This window comes from Pangasianodon hypophthalmus, chromosome 25 (genome assembly GCF_027358585.1).
Source record: "Pangasianodon hypophthalmus isolate fPanHyp1 chromosome 25, fPanHyp1.pri, whole genome shotgun sequence".
In the NCBI taxonomy this organism is placed as follows: domain Eukaryota; kingdom Metazoa; phylum Chordata; class Actinopteri; order Siluriformes; family Pangasiidae; genus Pangasianodon; species Pangasianodon hypophthalmus.
Genome location: NC_069734.1, coordinates 18,426,889 through 18,438,737, shown reverse-complemented (window position 1 = coordinate 18,438,737; position 11,849 = coordinate 18,426,889). Strand labels below are relative to the sequence as shown.

The 11,849-nt window shown below is 38.5% G+C and overlaps 1 protein-coding gene and 1 long non-coding RNA gene across 2 annotated transcripts; one reads left to right on the top strand and one right to left on the bottom strand.

The window, feature by feature from the left end:
* The first annotated feature begins 991 nt into the window (after nt 1-991).
* Nucleotides 992-3,971, top strand: mettl21a (methyltransferase 21A, HSPA lysine). Its single transcript, XM_026910476.3, has 3 exons — nt 992-1,657; nt 3,010-3,121; nt 3,451-3,971. The coding sequence occupies exons 1-3, from the start codon at nt 1,511-1,513 to the stop codon at nt 3,846-3,848; spliced, it is 657 nt and encodes a 218-aa protein (XP_026766277.1). The 5' UTR covers nt 992-1,510; the 3' UTR covers nt 3,849-3,971.
* On the bottom strand, nt 1,531-11,837 carry LOC117596072 (uncharacterized). Its single transcript, XR_004577247.2, has 3 exons — nt 10,227-11,837; nt 2,429-2,481; nt 1,531-1,669 (listed from the first exon to the last, which is right to left on the bottom strand). It is a non-coding gene; the product is annotated as an uncharacterized LOC117596072 (long non-coding RNA).
* Between the last annotated feature and the right edge of the window lie 12 nt (nt 11,838-11,849).

Sequence of the window (11,849 nt, the reverse complement as noted above, 5' to 3'; positions counted from 1 at the left end):
TGTGTGCAGTTTTATAAGGAAATGAGCTGGAAGTGTTACTGAGCATCTTGCAGAAGCAGCCACAGTTCTTCTGGAGACTTTGACTGTCGACTCGCTTCTTATTTCTGCAGCGAAACCCAGCAGCCTTCATTATGTTTTTATCTGAAAAGTGTCTCTTATGGAATCTGCTGCTTTCTTTACTGACATACAAACATTTTTCAGGAACATTTCATTTTGTGCTGGAAAACTAATGTTTGGAATCGAAAATGTTTTTGCACTGAATCAATAATGTAGAAGTCAGAAAATAAACATCTATAACAAAGTTTGTACTAAAAAAAAAAATAAATAAAAAGGTGCCAAGACTTTTGCACAGTACTGTATATGTTAGACAAATTTACCAGAATCATTACCATGTTGTATAATGTGGATTGTGTAAATCTAATAAAAGGAAAAAGAAAAAAAGTTTGTATATTCCTATTAGGTTTATTTAAGTGAAATGTTTTTGTCAAATTCATATTATCCATTTCATGGAATACATTTTTATCATTTTTGGGGGATTTTGGGGGATTTGTCTTCAGTCTTCTCCACAAAGGGCAGGTTTTCATTCAAACACGATGTTATCAAGTTTAATTTTCATAATATTTCAGATATTCAAGCTTGATTTAAACTCATGTGTAATCTGCATGTTGGTTTATGTTTTATTCAGTCTGAACAATATTACGAGAATAAATCACAGTTCACAGTATCAGTCACTACCAAACTTTTTTTTTTAAATAATATAACTCGAAACCGCTTTCTATAACCACAGCATAAATATAAAACATATTCTAAAGTGTGTTAAATATATAAATTTCCATTCTGATGATAAATAAACTAGTAACTCGCAGGGGAAATGCAGTGTATAAAATTTCCCTCCACACCGCTAGAGGTCGCACTTTCCCTCAACATTACAGCAAGCAGCAGAAAGCTGTGTTTCAAATCAAACACTACTCACTACATCGTAGTGCGCTTTTTCTTCAAACTATAACGATTTAAAAGTTATTCTGTACTTACAGTTTGAACGCTACTCATCGCCGTGCATTTTAGCATCTAATATTTACAACAATATATTTATGAGCATGCTCTGAAACGCATAAAATAGCGCACTATGTAGGGAATAGTGTGTGATTTGGGACACAGCCCGACCTCGTTATTCATTTCCGCTTCCGTGTTTTGACCCCACCCACCTCGCGCGCGCGGATTGGATTGGCTAATTCAATTCAACGTTCAGTTTTTTACATTCTTTTACATTCTAATTAAAAAAAAGCATATCTATAATGTTTTTAAATCTTTATATTGCTGTAGCGCGTGAATAAGAGTCGTGTTTTAAAGCAGAAAGTTTATTAATCCGTGAGATTTAGCTATGCTAGTCAGTTTCATTAGCATGTAAACATTGCGCGTGACCGTCGGGTGTCTCGAGCGCGTTCAACTCCATTTTATATGTGTGATAAAGTTGTATTGTATAAAGTAATTTGTTTGTGAGTTTGTCAGCATGGCGTTGGTGCCGTATGATGAAAACATCCTGCCTTCTCTGTCCAAACTCCACTCGTCTTCCGCTGAGTTCCGGTTCGCCGAGCGCCGCATCCGATTGGCTCAGGACTGGAGAAAAGGGGGCGTGGCCGCCGTCGTGTGGGACGCGGTGAGTCAGGAGCTGTGACGATGAATCGGTTCATGAATTGACGATACTTCTTGAGTCAATATTATATCTCGATAACACACACATACTCCTGAGGAAAAAAAAAAAAAAAAAAGACTGGTCCAAACCTAAAATGGAAAATATGAAGCGTTTAATGGTCTTAATAATGATTGGTCAGGAAATGAGCGAGAATGAAACAGAAGCACTCCTGAGAGCTCCTGCGCCTCCATTCGCTGGTTTCCTTTTGCTGCAGTGAACTGTTTGTTTTGGGGAAAAGCTAGAAACAGGGAAAGTCACTTCTATAGTCTTCTTGTACACAAAGGTAAAATCATGCTAATGATTAAAATGTTTGATGTAAAATTCAAACTAACCCACGTCTAAGTGTACAGAATTTTCCAAACATGTCTTCTGGGTTTTTTTTATTAAAAGATTAGTGATTATTTGGTTTTCTGCCACATCTGATGCAGCTCATCAAGAGCCACGAGGCTTAAACATTTACAGAAATCACAGGGAAAAGCTCTTGCATACTAACTTCCTTTATCTATTTGTTTACTTATTAATTTCCTGACCAGTGATTTGTTGTTAAGTCCATTAAAAGCTTAATATTTTGCCATTTTGGGCATTTCTTTTTTTTTTACTCAGGAGTGTATTGTCCTTCAAATAGCTCAAAATACCACATTTTATTTCAGTCATCATATATTTTTTTATCTGTTTATAGTTACATTTAATGTTGTGAAACGTCCACAGAACAAGTTAGTTCCTGTTGTCACTTACGTTATAGCAGCTAGAAACAGTCGTTCCCTCGCCAGCCTCTCTTTTCTCTCTCTCTGTTGAAGTGAATAAGACGAAAAAAACAAACATTATAAAGTGTAAACTCGTCTGTCCTGAAGACGTCGGAAAACGTAACGTTACAGCTTTACCTCTGACTGTTACAAGGCGCTGACACTGGAGACTCCTTCCATTAATAAACATCTCCAATGTTTTGGGCCTTGCAACATAATGTGTTCTTAATGATATCAAATTGTATTAAAGTCTTTTTTTTCTTCTATTACATTACAGCAATACGTGAGGGAAAACGTGTGATGTTAGTGTGCGACTACACTATTTTATTTTTTTTACACGTTAAACACGTGACCTCTAGTTATGTCACAGATAACGTGTTTAACGTGTTTAATAGTAATTTAAATGTTAATTGAAAACAAAATAACGGTTCTGAAGCCATCGGCTCTGGAACAAATTTGGGTCGTTTCTTAAAATGGCTGACATTCTTGTTCTATTTTTGGAATACGAACTAGCAATAAATGTCAGCGTTTAGGACGGAGCCCGTAATAACTGCCGTGTCGATCCTCTCTCAGGCGGTGGTGATGTGCGTGTACCTGGAGCTCGGCCGTGTGGACCTGAAGAACAGAACCACCATCGAGCTCGGAGCCGGGACTGGGCTGGTGGGCATCGTCGCTGCGCTGCTCGGTGCGAGCAATTTATTGTGATTTAATATAGATGTACAGAAATATCGATTCATCATCATTTATCATATAATTAGGGGTGTTTGAGAAAATACTGGTGTGATTGAGTGTCATGTGACAGGCAACAACACGTTAACGTGGGCGGAGCTTAGGTGACATTATCGCTACTGGCTTCATTACACAGTAAAATAGTAGCTACTCGCTCGCTAGTTAACATCTAACCAATATTTTAAAGCAAAAATAGTAAAAGTTAGACGAATAATGAGGTCACATGATCAGCTTTGCATTTATTAAAGTTCCAGCTGTAAAGCACGTGTGCTTTATTCCCGTCAGGAGCTGATGTAACGATCACCGACCGAAGACCAGCGCTGGAGTTCTTGGAGGCTAACGTGAGGGAGAACGTTCCTCCACACCTGCAGGGGGCGGTGCGAGTTTCTGAGCTCACCTGGGGAGAAGGATTAGCAGGCTATCCCCCAGGCGGCTACGACCTCATCCTGGGAGCGGACATCGTTTACCTGGAGGAGACGTTCTCCGCTCTGCTGCACACGCTGGAACACTTGAGCTCGGAGAACACGGAGGTCCTGCTGGCGTGCCGGATCCGTTACGAGCGAGACGAGCGCTTTCTGAGCATGCTGGGAAATCGCTTCTCAGTGCAGGAGGTTTACTACGATTCACAGCGGGACGTTCACATCTACAGAGCGGTGAAAAATAAGACGAAGACCGAGCTCTGAGGACCAGACTGATAACTGATAACGTCCTGATAACTGTCTAAGATTTTATCTCTGCGCATGTTGATGTCATGATACTGTCTGTTAAAAAAAATCATTGTTATTAAAAGTCTTTCTTTGCTCAGAGATTCTTTGTTTCTTGAACTTTTACTAAACTCTTATCTGGTGAACAGAATTATGGGATTACCTTGTGCACTTTTAACTGAATCTAAAATATGAACATTACGCAAAATAGTTAGTTAAATGTTATGTAATAGCTAACGCCAAATTAAGCGTCCCGATTTTCAGCCACTTAGCAGCGTTTAAATCAACAGAAGCTAAATTATATGAAAATCAACATCCCAGCTAGCTAGCTAGGCGCTGATGTAAATCACCAATGATACACAGTCCTAACAACTGTCCATACATTCAAATTTACTGTTTCTATTCGTACACAACAGCTGACCCATTTTTATTTCTCTGCTAACTTGTTACCAAACTGGATAGTTAGCACTGAGACTAGAGAGCTAGTTAGCATGCTCATATAACTCATATATAACTCCAGTTCAACTTCAGTAAGTAACATGACCAAGGAACTCGCTAACGTGACATGCAAACACTAGCCTTCAGGACAACGTGAAACTGTAATCACGATCTCACAGGCTTTACATTTCCAACACATCCAAAAAAAAAAAAAAATCAGTGGGTTATGTGGTTAATGTGATCGTTTAGAGACATTTATCCGTAAGTTACATTTCTGAATTAAATGCAAAACACATGAACACACTATGATTCATTAAAAAACACACGATTACAGCATTAAATGTTTAGCATTAGCACATTTTCTCAGTAGCTGAGTTTATGGTGCTGAGTTACTTGCTCTCTTTTGCCCCCTAGTGGAACAACCGAGACTAGCACCTTAATCTTTTAATTCAACCTACAGTCCACAAGACGATTTTGTTTTATAAGACAGATGCTAATTTCATGATGATTGATGTTTGAGAGCCCTTTTTAGAGCAAAAGTCACTGCATTTCTAAGGAAGACTAGTGAAAAATAAATTTTGTATGATTGATAATACTCAATAAGACTAAAGATATGAAGTAAAAAGGTAGAAAGGGTCAGTTTTGATTAATGGAACAGTAATTAGTGATGAAGTCTAACGTTTGCGACAGGCAGAGGTCAGTGCTGAAGCTGACTCACGTTTTAGTGCACTTCTCAAACAGATTCTCAAACTCTTCCTATTTTTCGCACATTTAGCGATCCATTAAATGTCTTGAGAGTGCGGTATGGCCTGATGCAGCAGTGACGATCTCCTCCTGTCAGTGACGAGGCCATTTGTGAGTTCAGCAAAACCAGCAATAAGAAGCACGAACTAACACTCAACACCATCATCGCTGCACGTCATCACTCCATAAAGGTGTTTGAGTCGGCACCTTGCATGCGTACGCACCGGCCCGGGATTTATTCCGCCTTCATGCGTCGTATAGCACGATGCATTAGACAGCAGAGAGGGTGTGTGTGTGTGTGTGTGAGAGCACGTGAATGTGTGTGTTTGGAAGGAAGTCCGCTTTGGAGAAGATAGACGTGGACACGGTCGTTAAAGACAGTGTATTTGTATTTGTTGAGCTTTTAACAGGCTTTTAGTCGCCCATCTTCCGATGTTGATGGGAACCGATTTCTTCATGATCCGACTTTCATTTACTCTTAGAGAGGAAAATAACAAGCAACTCCTGTTTGCTCTGAGACAGTTTATAGTCAGCGACTTCTAACACCTTCACAAAACACTTTAAACCCTACATAGTGCACTTTGTGAAACTTCACTGACTCAGTAATCCTCTACTCATAATAACATCCACTAGTTTGAGTGGTAAGTGTGTTTTTTTTTTTTTTTTTTTTTTTTTTTGTGAAATGAGGAACAGGGGAAAAAATGACCAGCGCACGTGAGAGTTTAGTGAAAAATTAAACGTATACAATTTTCCACTTATCCAAAATCCATTTCTTCTCAAGCTAACATGCTGCTAACATTATACTTTGTGTAATTTTCCATCTGAAACTGCATCTTCAGTGACGTCACACTGATGTGCATCCTGTCATTTATAAACATGAACAAAACTTCAGCGTGTAGCTGAACAGTGGAACCTTATTTATGGGGCGGCCATCTTGGATAACTGGAATTTTCCCTAGTGCAATTTGGTATCATTCTGCGCAAGACAACAAGAGCTGGAGTTGTTTACGTAGTGACAAGAGGATGATTTAGAGTTCCACCTTAAATAGAAATGTCTAAATACAGACTTGTGGAAATTTTGAGTTAAATAGACTTCAGGTACGAGCTAGCTACATTGAATCTAACGTTAAACACCAAACACGTCTTCGCTGGTTGAAACAGACTATAATGGTCCATAATGGTCCAAACTTTGGTGGACGCGACCTTCATGAGTCACTGGTGCGATCAATGATGTCATCAAAAGGCGACAGAAGCTCAATTCCACTCACATAGAGGCCCAAATGTTTGGATTTTACTCACTACATTTTATAGAATATGGAAATATATGTTCTGCTAAGTGGTACTAAAGTTACTGACTATGCATTTCTCCTTAAAACCTAATATCAATCTACATCTTTACCCTGACTGGATTAATAAATATATATGCATGATTATGCAAATTAAAAATGAACCCAAAAATGAACAAATGTGAACAAAATACCCAAATCTATAGAATTAGGATGAGCATGGAAGAGAAGTTAAACATTTAAATAGCATGTTTTTGAGTAAATTTGGCTTTAAGCTAAGAAAAGGGGCGGGGCTAACCCTGTTATTCTGATTAATGTTATGTTTCATGAATGATTTTGTTCACTTGTTTTCATTTGACTGATTTGACACGAAGCGACGTTACTCCCAAAACACAAAAGAAAATTTTCTTTTTTTATGAAGGATAAACATGAAATTGGTGTCCAAACACAGGTACGAGCCATAAAACTTTAATTTTTGTATAATTCGAGCCAACAGTGTGTTAATTCCTGTCTCCTCATTAGCATAAAAGCATTAATGAGCACCTGGAGAGAAGCAACAACACGTCAGTGCTCCAGGTGAATGAGCCGACAGAGGGAAAAAAAAAAAACCTCAAACCGGACGCATCCAGCTCTATCCAGCTGACACGACGTCTATAAAATGACATTACGCCTAACTGTCCATCTGATTGGACGAGGCAGTCGCTGTGACACCATCTCCCTCGCACGAAAGTGCTTCTCTGATTGCTAAAGTGATCCATAATGGCTTGTGTCGTGTGTGTAATTGCTTCTTTTTGGAAAAGTGCGGCATCCCTATTGAGTTTATGGATTTGAAATCATTTTATAGCAGCGGACACCGTGATCAAAGCTTCCTCAGAGATAAAGATAAACCAGGATGAGAGAGGAAACACACTGATACAGGAATATACAGGATTATCTCCACAGCATATAATTAAAGCAACAGTTCAGATGTAAGCAAATGTGAAAAAAAAAAAAAAAAAGTCATTTAGTTAAAACATGTATAGCAGTGCAGGGCAGCTACGAGGCTAATAAGTAATGAAAACTTCCCCACAATGCTAAGTGTGTAGCTATAAGCTTCTATTAACTGCTAGCTACATTAGTGTTGTAATTTAAAAAAGCAAAGTTTTAATATTAGCAGCTTTTAACTGTAATTTATGTTACATAGTGATAGTTAGCAAACTAAATGCTAGCAAACTCCTCAGGTTTAGGAGTCATTCAGTCTTCAGACTGTATAGTGTTAATGTTCGCTAGGTTTAATTTTTTTACCAACAATACTACAATAACTGTTAAAATACAATTTTAAATATTAAAGTTTGTATCACAGAAGATTCGATTACAAGGATAAACTCTTCAAGAATGTTTAGAGAGGAAGTAACTCTGCTAATACTCTCAGAGCTGTGGCTATAAATGTGTTTTTGTAAAAGTGTGCAATGGGGATATTGAGAAAGCAGATGTCAGTGGATAACACACTGATACTCACTCACACACACACACACACACACACACACACACACACACACACACACACACACACACACATGTGAATACAAGTAATTATTACAGCCAAACATATGTTTCCAGTTAAACCCTGCTGTTTTGTCCGCTACTCAAGAATGTTCCACCCATTTCCGCTAGAACGTCTCTTTAGATAACATGCCCTAGATTTACACAAATATAATCTGTAACCACTCCTACAACTCCTTCTGGAATCTTCTCTGGATTACGACTTGCGCCAGTTATGTAAATGAGAGTGGTAAATCCCGTGTCCTTTCTGCTTTTATTAACCAATCAGAAATGTTTCTGCAATCAATAATATAAATTAAAAAAACACTGTACTGTACAATATTAATGCTGTGTTCACTATTAAATACCACCTGTACCTTCTCATTTGCACTACCATGATCACTTGCCCTTATACCTCATTCAGAACTTGCCTTCTTGCACATTAATGACTAATGACTACATGCAAGTTTTGTATTTTCACTGAACTGCTCTCTACTTTCTCTACCTCAAACCTTGCACATGTGCAAACATAAATATATATATATATATATTTATAGACATATTGCTATTTGTACTTCTGGTTAGATGCTGAACTGCACTTCATTGGCTCTGTACTCGTACTCTGCACAATGACAATAAAGTTTAATCTAATCTAATCTAACTTGCTCTGTGAGAAAAAAAAACATCACTCGAGAACCTGGAAAAGATTCTTGTTCTTGTCTGACAGGAGAGGAACCTGATGTGGTCTTCTGCTGTTGGAGCTCATCCTCCTCAAGGTTTGATGTAATGTGCATTCTGAGATGCTTTTCTGCTCACCACAGATGTAAAGAGTGATTATTTGAGTTACTATAGACTTCCTGTCAGCTCAGACCAGTCTGGTTTAGATTTATGAAATACTCAAAGCAGTCCATCTGGCACCACAAGTCACAGAGCTCACACTTTTCTTCATTCAGATGTTTGATTTGAGCATTAACTGAAGCGCTTGACTTGTATCGGCGTGATTTTATGCATTGTGCTGCTGCTACACGATTGGCTGATTGGATAGCTGCATAAATGAGCAGGTGTACAGGTGTTCCTAATAAAGTGGACAGTAAGTGTAGGTTAGCATGCTTACTCCAATGCCAGTTCATATTTTAGCATGTTTACTACAGTATTAGTTGGAAAGTTAGTATGATTTCTAATCCACAAACTTGAGAACACGTCAGGAAAAACGTGTGTCTGTCATAACTGTAAAATAATACAACATCAGAGATCTGGTGGCTTAGATTCCCATCCTCACTCACTCATCTTTATCTTCTCATCCATCAACATTTTCACAAACTGAACTTTTCATTGTTAAAACGAAATTATTACAATACAAACTAATACAATTTTTGAAAAAAAAACAAAAAACAAAACCAGCAGAGCATTTATATTGTATAATTTATCCAAAACAAAGAATTAGACATTTATAAGTCTAGAAAAGGGGAAATGAAAAAAAGAAATAAAGGAAGTGAAAGTAATTCAGCCTTCTGAGGGTTAAGGAAGCTGATCTCCATGTGTACTGCGTCTCAATTTTTTTATTTTTATTTACTGATTGTTTTGCTGATAAGAGCCATTTCCATTGTAAAAAAAAAAAACTACTACTAATAATAATAATGATGAGACAGAAGTGCTTTTTAATCCAGACCTTTCCATCCACTGAACCCAAACAGTACTCTGTACTATTAACACCACTTTATGCAGCTTTATTAAACCAGCAGATTATTTATTAAACTAGAAGCTGACATTGTTTATAATTGTTTTAAAGTTACTTACGTTAAAAAGCTTTTGATTAAGAAATGAGCATTGTACAAGAAACATGTAGCTGTACATGAAGAAGAAACAGTGTAGTGCTAATAACCACATTATAGTTAAATCCCATCATTAAAATGAACGTGATGATGTTTAAGTTACTGAACCCTGGAGCTTAAAATACTTAATATACTACGCATAAGTAAATGGCTTTAATTGAAATTGTACGATCCAATATTTTTAAAAATTATTTAAAATGTTCGTGTGATTCACACATAAACACACACATTGGTCTTATTTCTGTTGATGCAGCTAATTAACGCTATGCTACACCTAAATCTAACCCTAACCTCATAACCAAAAAGAAATATTTCTGCTCTTTTAGTTTTAAATAAAAGCCGCATTTTTTGTTTGTTTGTTTACCTAAAAAAAAAAAAAAAAAAGGCGTTTTTCCTCACGGGGACCAAACAAATGTCCTCACAAGGTCAACATCATATATTATCATATACAGCTATCCTTGTGGAGACATTTGGCCACACACACACACACACACACACACACACACACACGGGTACAACACAGGTGTACAAACTTACCTTTGTAAGTGCAAAGGTTGCACTTATGAGAAGCAGAATCTCTTGATTATTTGTCAGTACTTGTGAGGTACAGGAGTTTTTGCCATTTGGAACTGCTCAACAGGAAACACACAACAAACTATACGTAGGGAAGATGGAAGAACACTAATCACGCTACATATACAAGACACAAATCCCAGTATGTGTAACGTGTAATGAAGCTACAGAGGTACCTCACTATGGATTTCTGTGTGGAAGGAAGTAAGTAGTAAGTAGCACAAATTGTGCGGTCAGGTGATGCAGAGTTCAGCCATTCGGTCCTCATTCACAACATTTTAAATTCTTTTTGAAATACTAATTACATCTTTGGAGTGAACAACGATTTCAGAAAGTGTCGCTATGTGACACATATAAGCCGATGTTGTGTTGATTTGCTATTCTTTATAGATGCGTAATCGTGGTGCAGCGTCAATGCCCCATTCTCCTCCATACAGTTCTTATTACACCTAGTGGTGAAAGTGGGAACTGCAGCAAGCGCTAATCTGAGCTCCACAGGGGCAGGAATCACGCTGCCCCATGCTCGGGGGAGACGCAGCATCAGGACCGGTAATGACAGGGTTGCCAGATTGGGTTAGTTTAAAATCACTCCTCGTCCACCAAGATCTTGTTTTATAGCAAGTAATCGGAATTACATGTAATAAATTTCACCAAAAAGGCAGAGTTTAAGTGCAGACAGTGTGTTTGTATGATGTACAGAACGATTTCTATTGTAAGATACATTGCAAAGGTTTAGTAGAGCGATTATGAAAGGGGGATTATGGAGGGGATCATCAGTGGAGTTTCAGGTCTTTCGTGTGGTTTTTGAGATGTAGTTGGGCTGGAAATGTTGCTGAAACCTGGGAACCCGGGTTTATGATATTAACCTCGAAAACAGTTGAACGAGGGTTCGTCTAAAACCTTCAGAGACTGTTACTGTTGTTGGTTCTCATCTACAAGGTTACTCAAAAAATTCACTAGAGAGTCGCCTATAGCAAGCGTGATAGCGTCTCAATAGCATTGTGTTTGGGGGGGTTTGTCGTTATTAATGTCCTCTTGCAGCACCAAAAGCTACGGTCACGTACCGCTGCTGCTGAACGACATGGGCTAGGTGGTACTGGTCTGGTACTTACCGATCAGAAGGTTGTGAGTTCAAATCCCAGCACTAACAAGCTGCCGCTGCTGGGCCCTTGAGCAAGGCCCTTAACCCTCCACTGCTCAGTTGTATAAATGAGATAAATGTGAGTCGCTCTGGATGTAAACGTATATAACGCTGACATGCAAACATGAGGGAGGAGAGACAGTAGTGCAGCTCACACGGGGCAGGAGGATGCTTCTGTTCATATAGCAGTGCTTGAAGGCTCTGGTGCATGACTGTAAACAATCAGAACTGCACGTGCATCACCTTTTCACGTTAAATAAAAGGAAAGCACGTTCCCTTTACGCAAAACACACACCTACTTCAAGTCACAGTTTGTCTATATGTGTGTGTGTGTGTGTGTGTTAGAGCAGGAAGTAGTGCAAGAAGCATGTCACAGCTGCTGTTACTACTCCTCTGTCTCCAAAACCCACAAACTTCTCCTAACTCATGTGCTCGCAGTGCGCGCG